Source organism: Ipomoea triloba, chromosome 8, assembly GCF_003576645.1.
Source record: "Ipomoea triloba cultivar NCNSP0323 chromosome 8, ASM357664v1".
Classification (NCBI taxonomy): domain Eukaryota; kingdom Viridiplantae; phylum Streptophyta; class Magnoliopsida; order Solanales; family Convolvulaceae; genus Ipomoea; species Ipomoea triloba.
The window spans coordinates 4,010,578-4,034,545 of NC_044923.1; the positions used below are offsets into that span (position 1 = coordinate 4,010,578).

Below are 23,968 nucleotides of genomic sequence, written 5' to 3' on the forward strand. Positions count from 1 at the left end.
ACTTTTTAGTATTTTTATATCTAAACTACTAAATTTATTTTTTAAATTAACAACTTAGTTATTATATTATAATATTTCTATTGTTTTATGTTTTAGTATAACTAATGAATTTTATTATAATATTTCTATTGTTTTATGTTTTAGTGGGCACCCGCACCCGGTGGGGGTGGAGATGGATTATAAAAAAGTCCACCCGATGCGGGTTGGGGGTGGGGGTGGGGGTGGGTGGAGAAAATAAAAGGTGGGTCGGGTGATGGATGTAGCTAGCCCTCCCCGACCCATTGTCATCCCTAGTTTTCCAATCAAATCGTTATCTATTTCTTTGTCTAGTCTAAGGATATATAACTATGGAGGACAATTTCAATTCGTCCACCACATATTCATCCAAATTCATTTCGTATGGGTCTGTTTTCTTTTTTCTTTTTATTTTTTATTTATTTTGTAATAGTGGATGATGAGTTGGGTGGATTTAAAAAATTATATTCACGATAGGTTGAGTTGGACTCAAATTTTATCTACAAGATTAGCTTAAAACTCTACCCGACATACCATGTATATACATAGAGTAGTACATAGTTAATTATAAAAGTTCCTAAAATTTTTACTAACTTTTTACTATTATTAATTCTAAACTAATAAGTTTATTTTTTAAAAATTAACAATTTAGTTATTATATTTGGATATTTCGATTATTTTATGTTTTAATATAAGTAGTGAATTTTATTATTTAATTATGGTTAAGTAATTTAAATATTATTTAAATTTTTTAATAAGATAATAAGTGGTGAGTTCTTGTAGTGAACACCCGCATTCGATGGGATGGGAGTGAGTGTTGAAAGTCCACCAGATACAAATTAAGAGAGGGGTGGGTGAAGAAAAATATAAGGTGGGTCGGGTAATAGATGTAACACCCTCCTACCCACCCACCCGACCCATTGTTGTTATCCCTAATATAATTGTTGTTAGATGACATGTAGTGACTCCCTCATTTGGAAGGTCATGAGATCGAGCCTCGGTGGAGGCGATACTAACCCTTTGTGTTTCAACAGGTTGTGAAAGTATGTATGAACAAATACTACAATGTAATAGGGCTAGTTGTATTAAAAAAAATGGTGTTATACTCAAATTAAATGTTTACTATGCTACTTGATTTTGTAAGTTAAAATTATTATCATCAGCATCCAAAATTACTTATTTGGCTGATTATATTAATCATAAACAAACAATTATTTTTTTTAATTTTTATTTCAATGGAACAATAAAATCAATAATTTAAATATAAAAAAAAAAAAGAGTGTCCGAATGGGTAGAAAATGGTAATTCATGGAGAAAATGTTACCATATGTGGAGCACGTGCCTAAGTTAATTTGACAAATTTGCACCCCCACAAAGCGAGACGTTCCAAGCCTCCATTTTGTGTGTTTGAAAACTTTGCTAATAAGACACAAATACATAACCAAAGATTTCTTAAACTAATTAAAGTGAGGTCGGTCCTAAAGTGTCAAAACATATATTAATTAATATAATCAATTAGCAGTCAATATTTGAGTTCTATATTAGGAGTATCATTAAGTTGTAATTCGATAAATTTTATGTATATAATGCGACAATCTTTATTAATCCGGCCCTAAAATGATAATGAAAATATTCTAATTATCAATATGTTAAGGTACTTAAAGACAACAAACAATACTTTACTAACCTTACAACTTTTACAAGTGGTGTTGTTATAAATGTAAAAGTCAATTATAATTTTATATTAAATATTTCACTAATATATTTAATGGGCCTAAGTTTAGAAAATTTTAATTAGGTAAAGAACGTTGTCAAGCTGGGGCACCAAATTAGTGGACTGGGAAAGTGGATTGAGTTTTTCTTGGGGCATGCTGGGACTATATGGGAAACGGTAGAAGTTGTCCTAGTTTGCATGAGGGTAGGATAATAATAAGAGTATGACCCGATTGGTAAATGACTGTTAATTGATTGGATTGACTGTTTGGGTTAGAAGGTATGATTTGTTGATAATATTAGTTGATTGTAGAAAGTTGTTTGATAAATTAGCTGTTAGCTGATAGCTGTTTGGTATAATTTCTTTTCTCAAAAAGTTAATTGAAAATGCTGCTTTGAGTAGCCTTTTGAATTTTAATATTTTGGAGTTACAAAAAGCTTATTAACCAAACACTTATATTGATTTTTTAACCAAGTCAAACAACTAATAGTGGTCAAATAAGTCAAAATTGGTTGATAAACTAATTATTTACCAAACAGGGACTAAATGGAACTGCATCGGGACATTGGTTTTGTAGATGATGATTAGAAATCTCACATACAACTTGATTTCAGTGGTATGGTGGGCCCCCTATGCCGGCCCGACCCACCACTCTCTTCCCGACCTTTTGACCCTACACCCAGACCAAGTCCAATAGCAAGCCTACTAATCTCAGCCCATGACCTATATCCCTATTAGTTTGAATTTCGTCCTGGTATCTATTCATAACTATTTTCTCAACCTACTGAAGTACAAAGAGTCATTATCGTCTCTTCCATATAGGAGTTCACCCGGGTGCCATTATACCACACGGTCGTGGGACAAAGGTAAGTTCTTAAAGATGAAATCCATATATATCATTTGAAGTTTTTATTGAGTTCTTTCTTCACCATTCGCATATAGGGGAAATGATTTAATTCGATTAGGATGAAGACGCATTCATTCTTTAAAACGGTAAAACTATGTTATCTGCAAAAGACACTGAAAATTACATGAAAAATGGCTCTGATCTGCAATCTTCTGCAGAAGCCACAAAAAATGTCACACTAACAACATATATAACCAAAACAACACACAGTACTATATATATAACTAAAAAAGTGACATATTGATCTTCTTAGTTTGATTGAGCCAGCCAGCTATAAACAATCTAAACTAATGTACATCATTCTTTGTCCGCTAAGGTCACAAGACAGTGTACAATCACTCGTTTTCCAATGTAAAAATTTGTTGTCTCTGCAGGCGTTTTGTCCTGAGATTCCAAGACACTACGCATGCAAATACAATAAAATCCCTAAGAACCAAACTGAATTTAAATTCAAATCAATTAAACCATAATTAAGCAAAATTTCAGGCTAATGACCGCTCCCCCTCTGACTTGGCCCAGAATATGCTTGATACTCCACGGTTGAAGAAGAATTGAGACGTTCAAGATTAGCTGCTTCTGCATCGTTGACATTGAAGATCTGTTGAGCAGAGGTGATTGGTGACGGCGGCGATTGAATCTCATCTTTCAGCTGCCTGGACCCTTCGGAGCTGTTGATCGTGGAAAGAAGCAAGAAAAACACGAGGATGGTTATCCTAGATTTCTCGAGGACTACGAGGTTTTGTTGCCTCAGCTTCATGTTTGATGATCGGAGTTGTTTGATTCTTGTTTTTCGATTTTGTCCAAGGATGAGTGGTAATGTTTGTTTGTCTGATCTGAATTAAGGAAACAATGTCTGTATAAATATGGGAATCGTGGCCGGCCAGCTTGCAGCGTGATCGGACACTTTGACAAAACGAAGATTCTGTCCGAATTTCTTTAGCCAAAATCTGGGAATTAAAGTTTAATTAATTATTGTTTTTATCCTTTAAAATAATTTATATATTAAGAGAATGCGAGCGAGCTGAGCTTGAACTAGTTAAACATTAATCTTATTCTTTCTTTAATTTCTTTCTTTCTCAATGTATGGCATACAATATCTTGTTAGTTTGTCCAAGGTAGGTTACTATATCAGTGATGCATGCAGATTTTGTGCAAAGTGGTCTCACCAAAAAAAATAATGCCAATGTTCAAGTTGGAAACTTGGCGGTGTTGTTGGGCTGCGCTCAGGTAATGCTGGCTGGAGAGTTCAATTCCTTCTAGTTGCAGACATGATCTTGTCGGCTACTGCAACCCTAACATACTCACAAGAATCTATACATATATGTATGAAATTCAAATATTGAAAGATCGACTACTTCCACTAGTTTCGGAGCTGTCTTACTTTATTCCACACTTGTGGTTACATCAACCTCTGCATGCATAGTTTGGGAATTTTATAATGTTTCTTGTTGCACAGTCTGATTTCTTGGCGAACGAATACGACAAAATCCCACATGATGATAATAAGGTAAATTAATATGTGTAATATTATGTATACTATTACAATTTCTACTCCAGAAGTTAGTAGCTTGATAATCACAAAATTTCAAGTAGTTCAACTCCTTATGAAAGCAGACTACTATTAGTATTTTAACTATTCATGGTTTATATCTCCTTATGGTCCTTTGCCAGTTAGGGTCATAAGTTAGATTTCAGGCGGAGCGCACCTTCCAGTAGTGGGTTGCTATATATGTACTGGATATACATATGTTATTTAAGTTGTACTAAGTGTGAAGAAAACTTATTTGAATGCAATTAGGTTATACCATGAGTGACGACTAGGATCATATAACGGGTTTAATCCAAAACGCACCTTCTAAAAGTGGGCTGATGATATTTTTTTGTATCAAATATAATCCCATATATGTTATTTTTAAAGTTGCATGTATTGAGTGCAGTCAAAACTTATCTCATAGTACTGATGCAATTAAGTATGTATACCATGAGTGGTTATACTTGGTATAAATTTAATTTGGATAGGCGTTAATCGACACTTTAAAATTTATATATATATATATATATATATATATATATATATATATATATATATATATATATATATATANATAAATTAGCTGTTAGCTGATAGCTGTTTGGTATAATTTCTTTTCTCAAAAAGTTAATTGAAAATGCTGCTTTGAGTAGCCTTTTGAATTTTAATATTTTGGAGTTACAAAAAGCTTATTAACCAAACACTTATATTGATTTTTTAACCAAGTCAAACAACTAATAGTGGTCAAATAAGTCAAAATTGGTTGATAAACTAATTATTTACCAAACAGGGACTAAATGGAACTGCATCGGGACATTGGTTTTGTAGATGATGATTAGAAATCTCACATACAACTTGATTTCAGTGGTATGGTGGGCCCCCTATGCCGGCCCGACCCACCACTCTCTTCCCGACCTTTTGACCCTACACCCAGACCAAGTCCAATAGCAAGCCTACTAATCTCAGCCCATGACCTATATCCCTATTAGTTTGAATTTCGTCCTGGTATCTATTCATAACTATTTTCTCAACCTACTGAAGTACAAAGAGTCATTATCGTCTCTTCCATATAGGAGTTCACCCGGGTGCCATTATACCACACGGTCGTGGGACAAAGGTAAGTTCTTAAAGATGAAATCCATATATATCATTTGAAGTTTTTATTGAGTTCTTTCTTCACCATTCGCATATAGGGGAAATGATTTAATTCGATTAGGATGAAGACGCATTCATTCTTTAAAACGGTAAAACTATGTTATCTGCAAAAGACACTGAAAATTACATGAAAAATGGCTCTGATCTGCAATCTTCTGCAGAAGCCACAAAAAATGTCACACTAACAACATATATAACCAAAACAACACACAGTACTATATATATAACTAAAAAAGTGACATATTGATCTTCTTAGTTTGATTGAGCCAGCCAGCTATAAACAATCTAAACTAATGTACATCATTCTTTGTCCGCTAAGGTCACAAGACAGTGTACAATCACTCGTTTTCCAATGTAAAAATTTGTTGTCTCTGCAGGCGTTTTGTCCTGAGATTCCAAGACACTACGCATGCAAATACAATAAAATCCCTAAGAACCAAACTGAATTTAAATTCAAATCAATTAAACCATAATTAAGCAAAATTTCAGGCTAATGACCGCTCCCCCTCTGACTTGGCCCAGAATATGCTTGATACTCCACGGTTGAAGAAGAATTGAGACGTTCAAGATTAGCTGCTTCTGCATCGTTGACATTGAAGATCTGTTGAGCAGAGGTGATTGGTGACGGCGGCGATTGAATCTCATCTTTCAGCTGCCTGGACCCTTCGGAGCTGTTGATCGTGGAAAGAAGCAAGAAAAACACGAGGATGGTTATCCTAGATTTCTCGAGGACTACGAGGTTTTGTTGCCTCAGCTTCATGTTTGATGATCGGAGTTGTTTGATTCTTGTTTTTCGATTTTGTCCAAGGATGAGTGGTAATGTTTGTTTGTCTGATCTGAATTAAGGAAACAATGTCTGTATAAATATGGGAATCGTGGCCGGCCAGCTTGCAGCGTGATCGGACACTTTGACAAAACGAAGATTCTGTCCGAATTTCTTTAGCCAAAATCTGGGAATTAAAGTTTAATTAATTATTGTTTTTATCCTTTAAAATAATTTATATATTAAGAGAATGCGAGCGAGCTGAGCTTGAACTAGTTAAACATTAATCTTATTCTTTCTTTAATTTCTTTCTTTCTCAATGTATGGCATACAATATCTTGTTAGTTTGTCCAAGGTAGGTTACTATATCAGTGATGCATGCAGATTTTGTGCAAAGTGGTCTCACCAAAAAAAATAATGCCAATGTTCAAGTTGGAAACTTGGCGGTGTTGTTGGGCTGCGCTCAGGTAATGCTGGCTGGAGAGTTCAATTCCTTCTAGTTGCAGACATGATCTTGTCGGCTACTGCAACCCTAACATACTCACAAGAATCTATACATATATGTATGAAATTCAAATATTGAAAGATCGACTACTTCCACTAGTTTCGGAGCTGTCTTACTTTATTCCACACTTGTGGTTACATCAACCTCTGCATGCATAGTTTGGGAATTTTATAATGTTTCTTGTTGCACAGTCTGATTTCTTGGCGAACGAATACGACAAAATCCCACATGATGATAATAAGGTAAATTAATATGTGTAATATTATGTATACTATTACAATTTCTACTCCAGAAGTTAGTAGCTTGATAATCACAAAATTTCAAGTAGTTCAACTCCTTATGAAAGCAGACTACTATTAGTATTTTAACTATTCATGGTTTATATCTCCTTATGGTCCTTTGCCAGTTAGGGTCATAAGTTAGATTTCAGGCGGAGCGCACCTTCCAGTAGTGGGTTGCTATATATGTACTGGATATACATATGTTATTTAAGTTGTACTAAGTGTGAAGAAAACTTATTTGAATGCAATTAGGTTATACCATGAGTGACGACTAGGATCATATAACGGGTTTAATCCAAAACGCACCTTCTAAAAGTGGGCTGATGATATTTTTTTGTATCAAATATAATCCCATATATGTTATTTTTAAAGTTGCATGTATTGAGTGCAGTCAAAACTTATCTCATAGTACTGATGCAATTAAGTATGTATACCATGAGTGGTTATACTTGGTATAAATTTAATTTGGATAGGCGTTAATCGACACTTTAAAATTTATATATATATATATATATATATATATATATATATATATATATATATATATATATATATATATATAAATAAAGGGTTTTGATTTTTGCCTTCATTTTTTCCCAAGTTAAAGTAGGCATCAAACCCATGAAATGGTGGTAAATTTCCCATATATCTGAAATATTGTTAGTTGCAAATTATGTATGAATATATCATGGTATCATAGTTTGTAGCATCGGTCGTCCGTAGTTGTTGGTGTATTAAAACAATGCATGTTTTGTCTTTTTGTGTATAAACTATATATGTACATACTGGAAGATCGGCATGCGAAGTTCCGTGATTGCAGGCGGAGTTGAAAATTGTTTATAGTACCAAACGGAGTCACAAGCATGCTTTGGAATGTTGGAAACAATATAGTATTCAAGTAGTTGGTCACATAGCTAGCTAGCTTGCTTATTATACTTATTTTTTTCTAGCAAAACGATACATATATAGATTCTCATGGATAAAATTCGTGTTACATATATATATATATATATATATATATATAAAATTCGTGTTACATATATATATATATATATATATATATATATTTAGTATTACCGACTCTGTTACAATGCACTATCTGTTTATAATTATTTTCTCAACTTAATACTGAAGCAACTATCTGTTTATAATTATTTTCTCAACTTAATACTGAAGCACAAAGAGTCAATATCGCCTCCACTGAGACTCGAACACACCCCCTTCCATATGGGAGTGCAACCGGGTGCCATATCTTAATTTTACTTGAGCAAAGAAACATAAATTTATCATTATTTTTTCTATCCGACCACTCCCCTCGACTAGTCAACTAATTAAGACCATATACCGGGAAACCCCAACTAATTTATTAGGTTGTTAACATGGTAATCATAAAGTTACAAGTTCGATTCCCAATAGGAACATCCTATTGGTGGCCTTCTTGGTCTGATCGAGGTGGTTATCTATGGATAGCCTAAACTGGTTTACCTAATTTTGGTCTTTTACCGGCTATAGTTATATATAAGATGATATTTACTCAGTGCACACTTTCGTGTACTGATGGCAGATTTTGTTGTCACTGAACAACCTAAAGGGTGCTGAGACCTCTGGCATGGCATGTGATCCACACTATTAGGTTATGTAAGAGTCACCACAATGACACATTTTTCAACCATAAAAGACAAAGGAAAAAATACAGGCACTCGTGGGTGGCAAGGATCGGAGTACAATTATTTATGTTAGAAACAATTCAAGTTGTGAGCAGATCGAAAAGGACAAAAGCTAAGGAATGTGTTTATGCATATGATATGTATGATGCAAGTTGGGAAGTAAGGAAATCTGCTGCGGACTCATCGATGCTGGCCTAGTTGTAATTAACAAACGATTAGTTTGGATTTTGTTACATTAGAATCAATGGTATACATGTATTTTATTTAGTGTTTTTTTTTTTTTTTTTTTGCAAAGTACCTGATGGGCCCTCACAAGTCGGCTGATTAGATGACTCAGTTGTTTACAATTTAGGACCAGAGGACCAACCATTAAACGACACATGAAGATGAGCCAACAAACCAACTTAGTGTAGATAAACGGTGGCATAGTATAAATAGCTTGGATAACTTCGCTCGATCAATAGGACATTTTGTACTCACTTCACTACTTGTATTTCACCCAAACTTTGTACGTAATCACTCGGATGACCTTGGTTGACCGACAAGTATCCAGATAATGTACTCATCAATTCTTCAAAATCATATCCCCGATCTAATTTATGTTGTCAATATTAAAAGTGTTTACTAAAGTGTACTATCATGTGCATTATCTCACCATACATGATATGAGTAACATTTATTGAGGGAAATGTTTTCGAAGGGTTGAGTTAGAGAGGTTTTGAAATTTATCATGAGCTTAAAATTTAGGAAAAAGGTGTAAATAAGCCATCGTACTATTTAGAAATTAGTAATTAAGTCATCGAACTCGAATAACCTCTTAATAAGCTTCTGAACCCAGAAAAACAAAGCAATTAAGCCACTAACCGGAAAAAATAACAATTACTCTGTGCGGATAAACTCGTTAACTTGGGACAATATAGCACCTGGGAGACGACTATTCTGGAGGACTCAACAGATTGCTTAAGGAATCTCCTTCGCGTTAATGCTAGGGGTGCGGGCCAGCCCATTTTGACAACCCTAGTCAAAACGTGCACAAATGTAATTACTATTTCCGTTATTAATCGAAACTAACTGTTAGTGACTAATTGTAGGTCTAGTTTGGTTGATGACTTTGGCAAAACCTAGGCCATGGTCAAGAGGAGCATCTAGCTAGAATTAAGGCATTGAAATGTGGGCAAAATGTAGGGCATTACAGGGTGCATAAACCATAACAAAAGCTTGATAGGAACATGCAACACGAACGAAATTAAGGTGAGACTGCCAAACACCAAACAACAAACAACAAATCCGGGGAAAATATTCAAAGTTTTTATTGTACCAAGAAAATATTTATTTGGGAATTGGTTCCAAGCAAGCACAGACAAAAACCCAATTCAAACAACACCTCACCAAACCAGCTGAGACGACCACAAAAAAGTTTCACAATTGTTAATGTGAATCCAATGCTTTGAATTGTTTGGCAAATTTGGTATGTATTGCATATGGTTGAACAGTGTGGTGTTTGTCCCCAGTTTCTTGTCTTCCTTTTTCTGTTTTTATTTTAATCATATAGCTTTACAAGCATAAAAGTGGTCTACTAACACCTACCTATATGTCATGCTAGGGTGTGAAATCCTAGCTCCCCTTCACAACTTTGAATATTATTGAACCTTGCTCACAATTCCCTCCTTTGAATTCCACCATAATTTAATTTGCTTCAACATCATGTGGTTATGCACATGTGGTATTCTCCCACTTATTTAGTTGCAAAAATCAAATGTTAAGACAATTCCAGTCAATTTAACCTGATAATAATCACGGCAGCTCTCTAGACCATATTAGTTTAAATCGGTCATAGATGACAACTTAGCTGATAATAATCACGGCAGCTCTCTAGACCATATTAGTTTAAATCGGTCATAGATGACAACTTAGACTAGACTGATTTATTTTCATCTATTACACACCGTCACTGGTTTATTTTCATCTATTACACACCGTCAGATAGTTGTTTTATTACACACCGTCACTGGTTTATTTTCATCTATTACACACCGTCAGATAGTTGTTTTATTATTATTATTTTGTGATGGATGCCATGTTGGTCGGCTAATGGTTGCATTTTACCTATAACAACAATATACCTTTCAGAAAATCTAATTTTGCTTGTGAATTTGTTTGTGTTATGAATAGGTCAGGTTCCTTAAACATACTATGGTTCCACTAAGGCTCGAACTCACCCCTCCCATGTAGGGGTGCAACCGGGTGCCACTAGACCACACGGTCTTTGGCACATAGATTTGATTTAAACGGTCAAATTTTATATTTCAATGGTTCAAACTCTTTATGCATGGGTTCCACGGCGCTTCTTTGACTTTGAGAGGTGGAGCGGTGCTTAAAACGGGGGAGACAGATCAAAAGGATCATATCAACCATCTTTTCCCAGAAAATAATCACATACACGCTTATATGTATGTATACATATTAGTCTTATCCTCAACAATCTTATGTCATGCCACCTGCCATCTAATTTGTCTGTCATCATCTCGCTGTACGTTTCGAACCACCGATGTCCCAAGAAAATACTCTGTTTTTTTTTTTTTTTCTTTTATAAATTTATCTAATTCCCAATAATCACGTCAATTTTTAACTAATAATTTTCCCATAACTCCTTACATCATTTACAAGTCTCAACTAAAATTTCTTCCGCTCGAGCTTAGATTGTTACTCCAAAGAAAATAATTAAATAAACTAATGATATGGTAAAATAGCAAAATAAACGCGTGTCACTAAGACATGCATTAGTCAGGGGTGCAAATGAGTCGAGTCGAGTTGAGCTCAAGTTAGAGGTGGCTCGGATTCGATTACTAATAGGGGGCTTGAGCTTGAGCTCGATCGAGCTGCTCGTCGTCGGCTTTGGCTTCGTTGTCCGACACCACTTCGACTGTTGCTTGGCCTTAGCCTGGCTAAGTTTAGATTTTAGATCTAGGGTTTTAGCACTGCAACTTCCTCCGTGCCTCTACACGTGAGCAAACTTGACGAATCACGAGCCTAAAATATTTTGGCTCGAGTTCGACTCAATTACATAGCGAGTCGGCTCGAGCTTGAAGTTGACCAAGCTCGACCCGAGCAGCTCGGCTCATTAGCAGTCTTAACATTAGTTGAATGGATGAGAAATCTCACCCAAGTTAAGATTTACTTTCAAAAATATAGTGGAATTCAGTTTATGCAAATGAACCTTGAGGGTTCGAGTTTGGACTAAACTTTTTGTGCCTATAAATGTACGATTGGTGATAATATAGTTAGACCAAATTCGGAAACCTAAAGATAAACAAAATAAACGCGTAGGAGGCACACACAGGCCGGTATGCATGTGGGAACTTACACGGTTTCTTGAGAGAGAAGGTTTGTGTGAAACCTCAAAGCTCTTTAAAAGCTGCCCCTTGGCATGGCACATATGCCGCACCATTCTAAAGTCAAATCAAACCCAAATTAAACCAATTCAAAAACATTCTTCAAAACCTCCTCTCACCAACTTACTTCACTCCTCACATTATTTCCAAATTTAGACTAATTTGCAGTGAAATATAGACTTTTTTTTCCCCACAGCTGAGCTGCCATTCCCCCCAATTCAAACCATTCAATTTTCACATTTTTCTTTGCTCCACTCTTTGTCGGCCAAGTAATAATACTTACCATTTACTACAAAAATCCTCCTTGTTATATATAGTGGAGCAGTTGAGCCTCTCCAGTTTCAATCCAAAAAAAAACACTCTTTTTTCTCTCTGATCTTTCATTCTTTCTCTTCATCATATCCATGAAGCCTTTCTATCTCGTCTTGGGATTTCTGTTCCTTTTCTTAGGAGCACGGCCCAACGCCGTCCATTGCCGGCCGTTTCCGCCGCCGGCCGGGGAGAAAGTCGCCGGTTTTGGGCACCCAAAGGCTGCAGAAGTTGAAGCCGGAAAGAGTAATAAGGGTATGGGTGGTTCGTTGAAAAGCATGGCGTTCATATTGGCTTCTGGTCCGAGCAAGAAAGGGCCTGGGCACTGAAGATTGAAGAACCAAAGCACACAGGATAGATAACCACATAGATTGAGGTTAATTGACAGTGGCTGATAATTTTTATGGCATCGGATTCTTTGAGGTTTTGGGACAGAAGGATTCAGTGTTGGGTTTTTGATGATTTCTTGTTTTTGTTTTGTGATTCTGTGTCAGGGGAGATATAGTGATGATAGTTAGGATATGTATACATACTTTGGACTTTGTAATTTGGAACATGATAGAATGATTATTAATTACAGTCACTCTCTGATCTGTCATTGAATTGAACTTTGATTTTGGCTAAGGATTATTACTTGTTTCCATGAAGGTTTATGTGTCTCTTCTCTTAATCTCTTGCACATTTACACTTGATCCTGGTGATTCTTGTGGAAATTCAAAATTGAATGGAGGCTTGACTAGAGTGGCATGACCCAGACAACTAATAATATCAAAAGCCTAACAATGTTCAACTACCTAGTTAAGCTAACAACCGCTACTCAAAAGTGCACTTTGGGTGGAGTCTGCTATGTAATCTTAGTCAAGAAGTTAGTCTAAGTTGTCTATAGTTGATCGGCTCAAATCAACAAGGTCTATAGACTGATACACAAGTCAAACTTGAAACATTGTGATTATCAAATCAATTGTCTGATTCGACCAACTTGGCCAAGATTGTCCCTAATTTTGCTTCTTTTGTAGAGTTGTGACTATACGATGTAGGTTAAAAGAAATGTACAATATAACACATTATATGGTATCTGAATTCTAGAATTTCCTTAATAGTAACACACATATTCTACCCACCCACCCCTTCATGTGAAGATGCAAGTGCAGCTCAATTGATACTCATCAGGTGATAGTAGATTGTGAGCAAAGACCCAACGATATGACAGCTTAGTAGTGTATTACTTCCTATGAACACTGACACTAGTCATCCCACCTAAGAAGCCACCATGATTATCCCTAGCCTCCATCTTGCCAAGCCTAGGCGAAATTGTTTTCCTTTTATAGACAAGATAATTGCATACGATAAGATATTTAATTCTTTAAATGTTCAAATTATGCACAATTATTCCCTTTTTTTTTTTTGTTGTTGTTGTATTTCTGTAAATGTGTCATAATCTAAACCAAGGTATATATTACTCAAAATGAAACATAACTTTCAATCAAATTATACCATAAACTTCAAAATGTACTCAATTGATTAGTTGGAATTTGGAAATAAGTTTACTATTGCAATATCATATTTACTACAATATTAAATAAACAATATGAGGATAGATCTAAGTTGACGGTGGTGGGTAGGGGGTGGTGTATGAATACCGTACAGAATCTGGAAATGTCAACCACCTTTAGACGGTAGAATTTGGGAGTCAACAGGGAAGATACGCATGGGTGTGATACGATAATGTCTCCACCTGTAAACATTGACTTATTTTGCCTTTGGCCTTCGGTTTCTTGTAGGATAGGAAGAGCAGACAAATTAAATTATTCATGAAATTCTCCGAAAGGTAGGTTGTTCTTCAACAAGGACACCAGTCCTTATCCGTCCATAGCAGTGACATTTTCAGATAATGAAACCAGACATTAATGTCGTCGGATCTGTAAAAGAAGGAAACTAACCTAGACGGTTAAAAGTAATTGATTAAAGACAAGCCGCATACTTTCATAATTGATTGAAGTAAAGGAGTTTGAGATCTTAGCTGGCAAAGGAAATGAACTAATCTAGACTACAGCTCAAATCTATAAGATCAATACATAGCTTTTATTAGAAGTCGCACTTGAAACTTTGTGATTACCAAACTAATTGTGCGACTAACTTAGCAAGTATTATAAAGATCAAAATGCCCATAAAATTATAATTCTTTGGTAAGATGTAGAATTTTTAGGAATGACCGAATGAGTAATTTGGTCCTTACAACTCAACTTTTTTTTCTTCCCATGTCACATAGATATGGGAGTAGAAATGACAATTTCAATCTATCCTGGATATCCACCCGAATCCATCCCGCATAGATCGATGGTAGAGGGTGGTGGATTGGGAGTGTGTCTTAACAAAATAAACTCGCGATAGGTCGAGTTGAATTCTGGTTTATATACAAAACCTGTTTGGAAACCCACCCGACCCACCATATGTGTGTATATATATAATAGTAAAATAAGTAGTACTAATATATAATTAATTACAAAAATTTCAGGCTCCGAGAGGGAATTGTCACTTCTGGAAATCGAATCCAGGGGGAAGAAAGCTCACTTGCCACTTGAACTACCCCATTGGTTTTTAGTAACTTTTTATTATTTTTATATCTAAACTACTAAGTTGATTTTTAAAAATTAACAATTTTGTTATTATATTGAAATACTTCTATTATTTTATGTTTTATTATAACTAATGAATTTTATTATTTTATTATGTATAGATAATTTAAATATTATTTTTTGAAAAAAAATAAGTTGATAAATGATAGATACCTGTAGTGACACCTGCATCCGATAGGATAGGAGTGAATTTTGAAAAAGTCAACCTGATGCGGGTTGAGAGTGAAATGAGTGGAGAAAATGTAAAGTGGGTCAGGTGATGGATGTAACCTCCCGGCCAACTCCCATTGCCATCCCTATTTGGGAGTCCTAGGAGTGAGATTTGCAATTCCTCAAAATTAATGACTTGCAATTCTGTCCAACCAAACAAATTAATGAGTGGGAATCCTACTCCAAGGAGTGGGGAAGGAATTGCAATCCCCCCTACCAATTACCAAACATGCTGTAAATATCTTCTCAATTTGCATTTCAAGGGCCAAAGCAATAAAAAAAAAAAAATCTAAACACATGGAAATTCCTAGACTCTAGGAAAACTTGGAAGGATACATATCCAGCCAATAAGCCAAGCAAAGCTTACAGGAATTTCCAAAAACTAGAGGCCAGAAAATTGAAATCTCCAGTTGAGAATTCAGAATGTTTTCAAGCAGTGAAATTTAAAAAAGAATACAAGTCCGAATTCCTCCAAAACAGATTAACCCGCTCATTACCCCCTGCATTGCTTAACAAAACAAAGGCTCATTCCATATAAAGCTTAAGTTGACACTTACATATTCAAGCACAGAAGCACAGAATCACGTTATTCAATAATCCACAAGTATTATCTCCCAGTGGCTCTTCTGATCAATTCTTACCAAACTTCATGTTCTGGGGTTTCACATCCCAAACTAATAATACTAGACAAAACACATCCCCAATTACGTCTAGTTAAACTACTGGTTTAATCTCAAAACAACATGCATAATCAAACAATATATCAATTTACCAAGGACTACTATCTATCAACATTCTTCAGCCAATCAGAAAGCTCCATGTCAAGTTACAAATGATTTGTTCATTGACAAACACAGGAAAGCCAAAAAGGAAAGAAATCCAATATGAAACAACCAAAGCAAACTTTATCTAAGAGAGATTCTCAAACACGCCAAAAACATCAAAGCTAATTACTGACATAACATAAAATAATATACGGAATATTGTATAAAGGATCTTAAAGGCAACACAATTAGGTCTTAGTGCATATGAAAGTGCTTGTTTCCCATCTTAATTTGGAGCCTATCTAGTACCTAAAATAGAAGTTAGGTCAAACGCCAAGAATGAAGAAAACCCTCTTTTTCAAGAAACTCCAAATTACAACTATTTTTAAAAGACATCTTTTTGACAAAGCCAATAACTGAGCCGAACAGGGACTGCATTTAGAGATTGAAATTCCTAGGCTCTAGGAGAAGTTGGAAGGATACATTCCAGCCAATAAACCAAGCAAAGCTTACAGTAATTTCCAAAAACTAAATTCCAGAAAATTGAAGTCTCCAGTTGAGAATTCAGAATGCTTTCAAAATGAGTAATAAAAAAAGATTACAACTCTGAATTCTTCCATAACAGATGAACTTGCCTATTACCCTGCTCAACCAAAAAGGCTCATATACAGCTTAAGTTGACACGTACTAATTCAAGAACAGAAGCACAAGATCACCCGAATTGATAACCCACAACTATTCTCCGTTCGTGTCTCTCATCTTCTGACCTTACCCTAATTGATAACCCACAACTCGCTTCTATTTCACCAAACAGTTTGTTCTGGAGATTCAAAACCCAAGCCAATAATACTAGACCAAAAGCATCCCTAACAAAATCCAATGTAAACTCCTAACATCCTTAATCAAATGACACATCACATTACCAACAACTACTATCTACGAACATTCTTCAGCCACTAATAAAGCTCCATATCACATTAAAAATGATTTGTTCATTGGCAAACACAGGAAAGCCAAAAAGGGGAAACTTCCAAAATGAGACAGCCAGAGTGAAATTAATCTATGAGAGATTCTCAAATACGCCAAAAACAATAGGAATAAAAGGAAACATCGAAGCCAATTACTGAAACAACATATAATAAGATCTAATAGTATAAAGAGCATTGTATAAAAGATCTTAAAACCACATAGACAGCAGAATTAGATCTCAATCAATTCAGCATCGGCCAAGGAGCAGTTCAATTAACCGAAACCCTAGTATTTCAACTGCAAATATATTAAAACAACACTAGAAAACCTCAATGCTCACATTTCACGGCTCCGTCTTAACGTCCGAGACTTCCTCACCAGCAGCGGCCTCCTCGCCCTCCACAGACGCCTTACTCTCCGGCGCGGCGGCGCCAGATCTGGACTTCACGGTGTCGAGCATCCGCTTACTGATCTCCTTGGAATAAAGCTGGAGGATCTCGATGCCGTCGTCGTCGGCAGAGGCAGACGCGCCGGCGACGTTAAACGCCTCCTCCTCAATCCGCTTGGCGATCTCGGAGGCCTCTTCCTGGGAAATGGTGCCGTAACGCTTGGACAAGATGGACGGCGAGGATAGCGTCTCGATGAGGCGGTTGATAACGGCGTCGCGAGTCTTCTGCGTCGGCGGCCAGATGCTGAAGGAGACCTCCATTGGCTTCTTCGGAGCTTCCGAAACGGCAGTCTCCTGAGCTGATTCGACTTCAGACATGTTCGCCAAATCTTCGCGCTTCTCCTGTAATTGGGGGTTTTCTTCGATACGGTCAGACATTTTGAAATTTAAATCAGACAGAAAAAGATAGAGTTTTATCGGATTAATAAAATCTGAGAAATCACAAGAAATATGCGTTGTAAGTTTGTAACGTTTTTACTGTGTTTGTCTAGGGAAAAGGGAAGCCCGAGCCCGGGTAAAGGTTCGGGCGCGGGTTTTGGTGAGGGCCGGGTTGTCCAGGGCCCAATCTTTCGGTGATTAAAAATGATGGATTATCTTTATGGACTGTGACATTTTATTTGATTATTTGTAATTGGAAGGCTATATGGTATTTGACGGAATACGTCGACCGAAAAGGGATTATTTGGGTACGAGAATATGAGAATATTACAAATTACAATCAAGGTGATAACGATAGTCAAATTTTACTATGGACCATAGTTCATTTAGTAGCGTGGATCATGATTTAAAATAACGTTTTATCATTTTAATTACATTTTAGTTTCATTGACAATATTGTTATGTTTTTTTTGTTTTATTTTTCACACATACTAGTTTCATTATAGCAACTTAAATGTATCATTATAATTCCATTACAGTTTCATTCAACAATATACGTAATGAAAATATTGGAAATAGCTTAAGAATGGAGACTCAAAACCTAGGAACTCATAGCCCAGGACTCAATAAGATAACTCGTGTGGCCGAAGAAGACAACTCAGATACAAGAAGGCAACCCAGACCAAGATAGGCGATCCGGGCCAAAATGGGACCCGAGACCACTAGCCATTCCCGCCCCCGAGCCCATCTCAGGGCCCGAATGGGTGGGCCTCTTGACATAGTCACGTGACCCCACCGTGTGGACCCTGACTTAATGGTCTCGTGATTACCACCATTTTAGGAAATTAGTTGAGTTTTTCCTTATTGATATATCTTAGCCTAGACAATCATGTCCAAATTCACTACATATGCATTCTTTATAATATTCTTACATCAATCAACGAAATATTATTACAATATTTTCCCTTACCATTTTACCCCTTAGTGCTTATACAAACCTATTAATTTGTACATAGGCTATGTGTTTCATTATCCTGATACCGATTTCGAACTCTTGACCTATGAGTTGGAGTTATCTGCCTCCAACCACCAGTGTCAAGAGGAACTGGTACTATGTGTTTCATTATAACAACACTAAAGTATTAATAACTATATAATCCTTTTGCAGCTTGCTTATGTACTATTTTTTTTTTTCATTAGTAAAAATTCATAGGAAGAAGAGTAGGTTTAGGCTATTAGCTTGATGGCTTCCAAGTTCAATTTATGAGTTTTTGTGAATAACTTCATATGTGAATCTGTGATCAGTGATCTGTTGACGGTAGATGCAATGTTGCAATTTGTAAATCTGTTGTGTATTTCGTAAGCCTTTTGTCTTTTGGTCTGTAATAACTTGTAAATAGCCATTACATTTTGGTCTGTAAATATGTAATAACTTGTGTATTTGTTATTTTGTTAGTACTTAGTATCAGTTTACTAGTTTAGTAATTAGTATGTATGTATATATATACACACACACACACACACACTCTCTCTCTCTCTCTCTCTCTCTCTTAATTTTTCAGTACTTTTGGTTAATTTTTAATTATTTTTTCAGTTATTTAATACCCGAACTAAGGTCAGATATCCAACCAAATCGAACCGAACTAAAGTTTAATAAAATCGATAAGATAATTTAAAAATTAAAAAAGGATTGGATATTTAAAACTGTAATCCGATATCCACTCGGTTTTGGCACCTGTTCATCCGAACCGAACTGAACCGTCTAATAAGAGCCAATATAGATAGGTCCTTAACAGAAACTAAAAAAATGTTGGTGGTATTGTTTGATTAAATGAATGATTCAGATTATTTTGATTTTAGTAAATTTTTTATTTTAGTAGAGGCGATATAGAAAACGGTCTAGTACTGAAATAGATCCAAACTTAATATTATTACCATCGATGAATACCATTAACGAAATATGGTAGATGGTAATAATTAAAACCTAATAACCATGTTATAAATCAAAAAAAGAGCTATAATTATTATTAAAATATCAATCAATAATGTTAAGATCCATACTTTAATGATCCCATATAGCCCCAACTAGCTTGTTCAAAATACGTTTTAAAGTCCAAGTGAAATATATGATAGTGAAATATATGATTAAAATATGCTCAAAAATAAATTACAAACCAAAAGAGTTGCCTTAAATCCCTTAATAGGCCATAATGCCCTAAATTGGCATAAATACCCAAAATTGAATGATATATATTATGAGTTTAAAATATGCTAAATTCAACCTTAATGCATGTTTTAATGAATTTATAATTGAAACAATAAAATAAATATTTGACAAATATACATAGCATGCTTGAATTTGCATATTAATGTATTATTAACGCATATATTCTTAAATAAATTGTAATACTTTAAGCAGTTTAATATACACCTCAATATTAAATTAAAATTCAAAGAGCGAATTAAATACTTAATATTTGCCTAAAGTTGAATTAAAATTTAATATAATTGAAAGAGAAATTAAATTGAAAAAATAAACTATAAGAAGTCTAAATATGATGATAGAAAACTGAATTAAACTCAAATAATTAAAACAGACCCAAATTATTATTATTATTAAACCAAGTCTGTCCAAATGGGGCTCACCCGGCCCAAATACTATAATCCATCATCTTCTCCCTCATATTTTTTTTTTGAAATCAAAATATTAATTCATTAAATCATTGGCAAGACAGTCTACAAAAAAGATGAGAGAACTATCAAACCATTTCCCCCAATCTGACACAAAACCAACCTCCCTAGCTACTCAGAGAGAGGAGCGTGGCCATAGATTGGCGTGGCCTATACATGGCCTCCAAAGGCTGAACCCTTTGTAAACTCAAACCACTACTGCCTTCTTCCATGTCAACTAATCCATGTCCAACTCTTCCCCACTCAAAGCATTGAATCAACGTACCCAAAACCAAACTCATCAATCGGATAGCCAACCCAGAACCAGGGCACGCCCTTCTCCCCATTCCAAAAGGAACAAACTTGAACCCTGCCGCAGCTTCGCTTTCCTTGAACCACCTCTCGGGTTCAAACTCGATTGCATTTTCCCATACCTTAGAGTCACGATGAATTGCCCACGCGTTCACTATAAGAGTTGTGTCTTTAGGAACCTCGTACCCGGATATGGTGCAACATTGGGATGAAAAATGTGGCACGAGAAGTGGTCCCGATGGAAACAACCTTAAAGTCTCGTTGATTATGCAGTGTAAGTATGGTAGTCTCGAGAGATCTGAATCCTCCACCACTTGACTGTAAGATCATTATATGGTTTCATTATAATTTATACAAAAGTATATTTTTTTGAAAGGAAAAATGAAGTTATTATTAAAACGAACTTGGAAGTAGAGTGTTAATACAATTGGGATATCATATTCCCAAGAATGAGAACCAAACTTAGAGTCTATTGTCCTAGCAAGAGTGTGGGCCAACATGTTCGTTGATCTCTTAATTTACAACAAAATATACAACGTCACCTATGCTTTAAGAATAAACTGTACATGGACTCTCAAATTTTATTATCTAATGTGGTAGGCACTAATAAACTATTTTTTTTTTCATTTGGGTCCAGTACAAATGCCTACATCTAAGATTTTATATATGGAAGGAAAAGTTGGGAGTATACATAGTATTTTCTTTTAAGAATTGTATTGGGTACTATCAATAGTTAGAGCAAAACCAGCAAACCATAGTCGACAAAAAACCCCAATAAATAAACCTACCCAAGTTGTCCAGAGTTAACCCGCTGAAAAAGACCCCAATGAATAAACTTACTTAAATTGCTCATAACTAACTCGCTGAAATCAAAATGAATAAACTGCTGTCATTAAAAATTAAACTTGCAATCACCTAATGGATGGTTGGTGTGAATGTGTGATCAACTTGGTTGGATGGGTACTATCAAGTTTCATCATTACTCTATTATGTACAAACCTAAAAGCATATATACAGAAGTTTATAGATTACCTGCATCCAATTTGCATCTCGATTTCATTTTTAGCCTTTTCTAATATGTCCGGACGATTCAGCAAGACCGCCATTGCCCATTCCATGGTGAGAGATGTACTGTGAGTTCCCGCTGTGAACATCACCGTTATCAATCCCTTGATAACCTCATCTGTGTAGGTTTCCGGTGCAGCTTCTTGCAGTAATAGCAGAGCTTCAATGATTGTCTTCTCCTTCTTCATCTCTATACCTTTCCGGCTTTCATCTATCAGACCTTGGAGGAAATCATCTCTCTGTTTCTTCATCTCTACCAGCTTCTTCTCCGTGCCCTGATGAAACCCTAGCCACCTTAGAACCGGAACATAGTCGCAAAGACTCATCCCCGCCGGTGAAGCAAACATGTCCGCCGGCCCCGACCACCGTTTTCCGGCGACCATTCTCGTCATCACACTGTAAGCCAAGTCCAGGAACAGAGCATTCAAGTTCACTTTCCTGAATTCTCCGCCGCCGGGGGCCGCCGCGGCGAGTTTCTCGGCCTGGAAACGGGTTTCCTCGGCGCGGGCGGCGGCGGAGCGGGTCACGCAAGCGGAGGAGAAGACGTGGGCGGCGGCGATGCGGCGGAGATTGCGCCAGTGGTTGCCGTAAGGGGCGAACCCGATAATGGAGTGGTTGTAGCCGAGGTGTTTCCCGGCGAGAGATTTGGGTCGATTCGCGAAGATGATGTCGTTGGTGGTGAAGCACTGCTCGGCGGCGGAAGGGGATGAAACGACGACGATTGCGCGAGAACCAAAGCGGAGGTGGACGACGGCGCCGTACTTTTCGGAGAGAGCTTCGAGTGCTCGGTGCGGTGGCGGTTTGAGGAGGTGGAGATGGCCGAGGATTGGAAGCGCAAATGGAGATGGTGGAAAGTTGTTTTTCTTAGGTTTAATTAGGAGGAAAGAGATTGAAACTATCAAGATAATAATGCATAATGACCACCCAAAGATCTCCATATTTTGGAGAGGAGATTTGAGAGTGACTTTGTTCTTTGGTAGTAAGAATGAAGAGTTTAATTTGGAACTCAAGGTGTATTGAACTAAATTAAATGGGTTTTAGTTAATAAAACATGAGTTTTGAGAATTTAAACATCTCTAAGTAAAATCATTCATCCTATTTCATTTTCCCCGCTTGGAAATTAACTAATATCTATTATTAATTGGTAATATTATTTTCTATATTCACATCCATATTATATATAAAAGAATTATATATGACACCGTTACGATCTTTAAAGAATTAAAGTTTTCGTCAAATATGGCACCGTTACGATCTTTAAAGAATTAAAGTTTTCGTCAAATATGGCACCGTTACCATCTTTAAAGAATTAAAATTTCCGTCAAATATGACACCGTTGCCATCTTTAAAGAATTAAAGTTTTCGTCAAATATGGCACCTTTACCATCTTTAAAGATCGTAACGGTGATTAAAGTTTTCGTCAAATATGGCACCGTTACGATCTTTAAAGAATTAAAGTTTCCCCCAAATATGACATCGTTACCATATATAAAGAATAAGAGTTTATCAAATTCAGACACCCAAGAGTAGGAAAACCAAAATGACCAAATGAAATAGGGAACCAAATGAATTAAAAAAAAATCTCTCTCTGTCTATATATATATATATATATATATATATATATATATATATATATATATATATATAATCAGCCCTAAAATGACGTTGTTTTGGGGCTATCTAAGTTTGAGCAGCAAGGTTTTATATTTTTTTTTGCAAGGAAATTATAGAAAGTGTTGCCTTGGGTTATGTCCATCTTGAATACAATATGTAATTAAATATTGTAGCATAAAAATGAGTAAGTAATAAATATCTAATTAACATATAAAATGAAATGTTTATAACTGAATGGATTCTTCGTTATTTATTTATATTACGAGTCATTACTTGACAATTGATTTAACTCGGACATTTTAAGAAAACGAGTCATTGTGCAATAAGAATAATACACAAAAATCGTTGCCCCAACTAAATAGGTTGTTCGATAATGCTCAGCCGTTGTTAGAACCGACTATTAGTGCACCAACATTTAGTTCAACTAATCTCAGTTTAATTGTAAGCAAATTTGTTATCTCAATACTAGTTAAAATTAATACTACATAGTATTTATATAGACCAAACATGTCGTAGCCCTTTATCATTTGGATGATGAGTGAAATTAAATTTATAGTTACTATCCGAAGATGTACCATAGTTAAATCTCACTACTAAATAATAACTCCCAATTAAAATAATCAAATTACTTTCAATTGGAAAATATATTACAAATGAAGAAGA

At 35.7% G+C, this 23,968-nt stretch overlaps 2 protein-coding genes across 2 annotated transcripts; both read right to left on the reverse strand.

Annotated features, from left to right (window-relative positions):
- Positions 1–16,947: 16,947 nt before the first annotated feature.
- On the reverse strand, positions 16,948–17,689 carry LOC116026836 (MFP1 attachment factor 1-like). Its single transcript, XM_031268249.1, has one exon. It carries the CDS (start codon positions 17,642–17,644, stop codon positions 17,162–17,164), a length of 483 nt encoding a protein of 160 aa, XP_031124109.1. The 5' UTR covers positions 17,645–17,689; the 3' UTR covers positions 16,948–17,161.
- Positions 17,690–20,442: 2,753 nt separating this feature from the next.
- LOC116027590 (cytochrome P450 81Q32-like) lies at positions 20,443–22,629 on the reverse strand. The gene is made up of 2 exons (XM_031269293.1): positions 21,659–22,629; positions 20,443–20,944 (listed from the first exon to the last, which is right to left on the reverse strand). Exons 1-2 carry the CDS (start codon positions 22,627–22,629, stop codon positions 20,443–20,445), a joined length of 1,473 nt encoding a protein of 490 aa, XP_031125153.1.
- Positions 22,630–23,968: the final 1,339 nt, after the last annotated feature.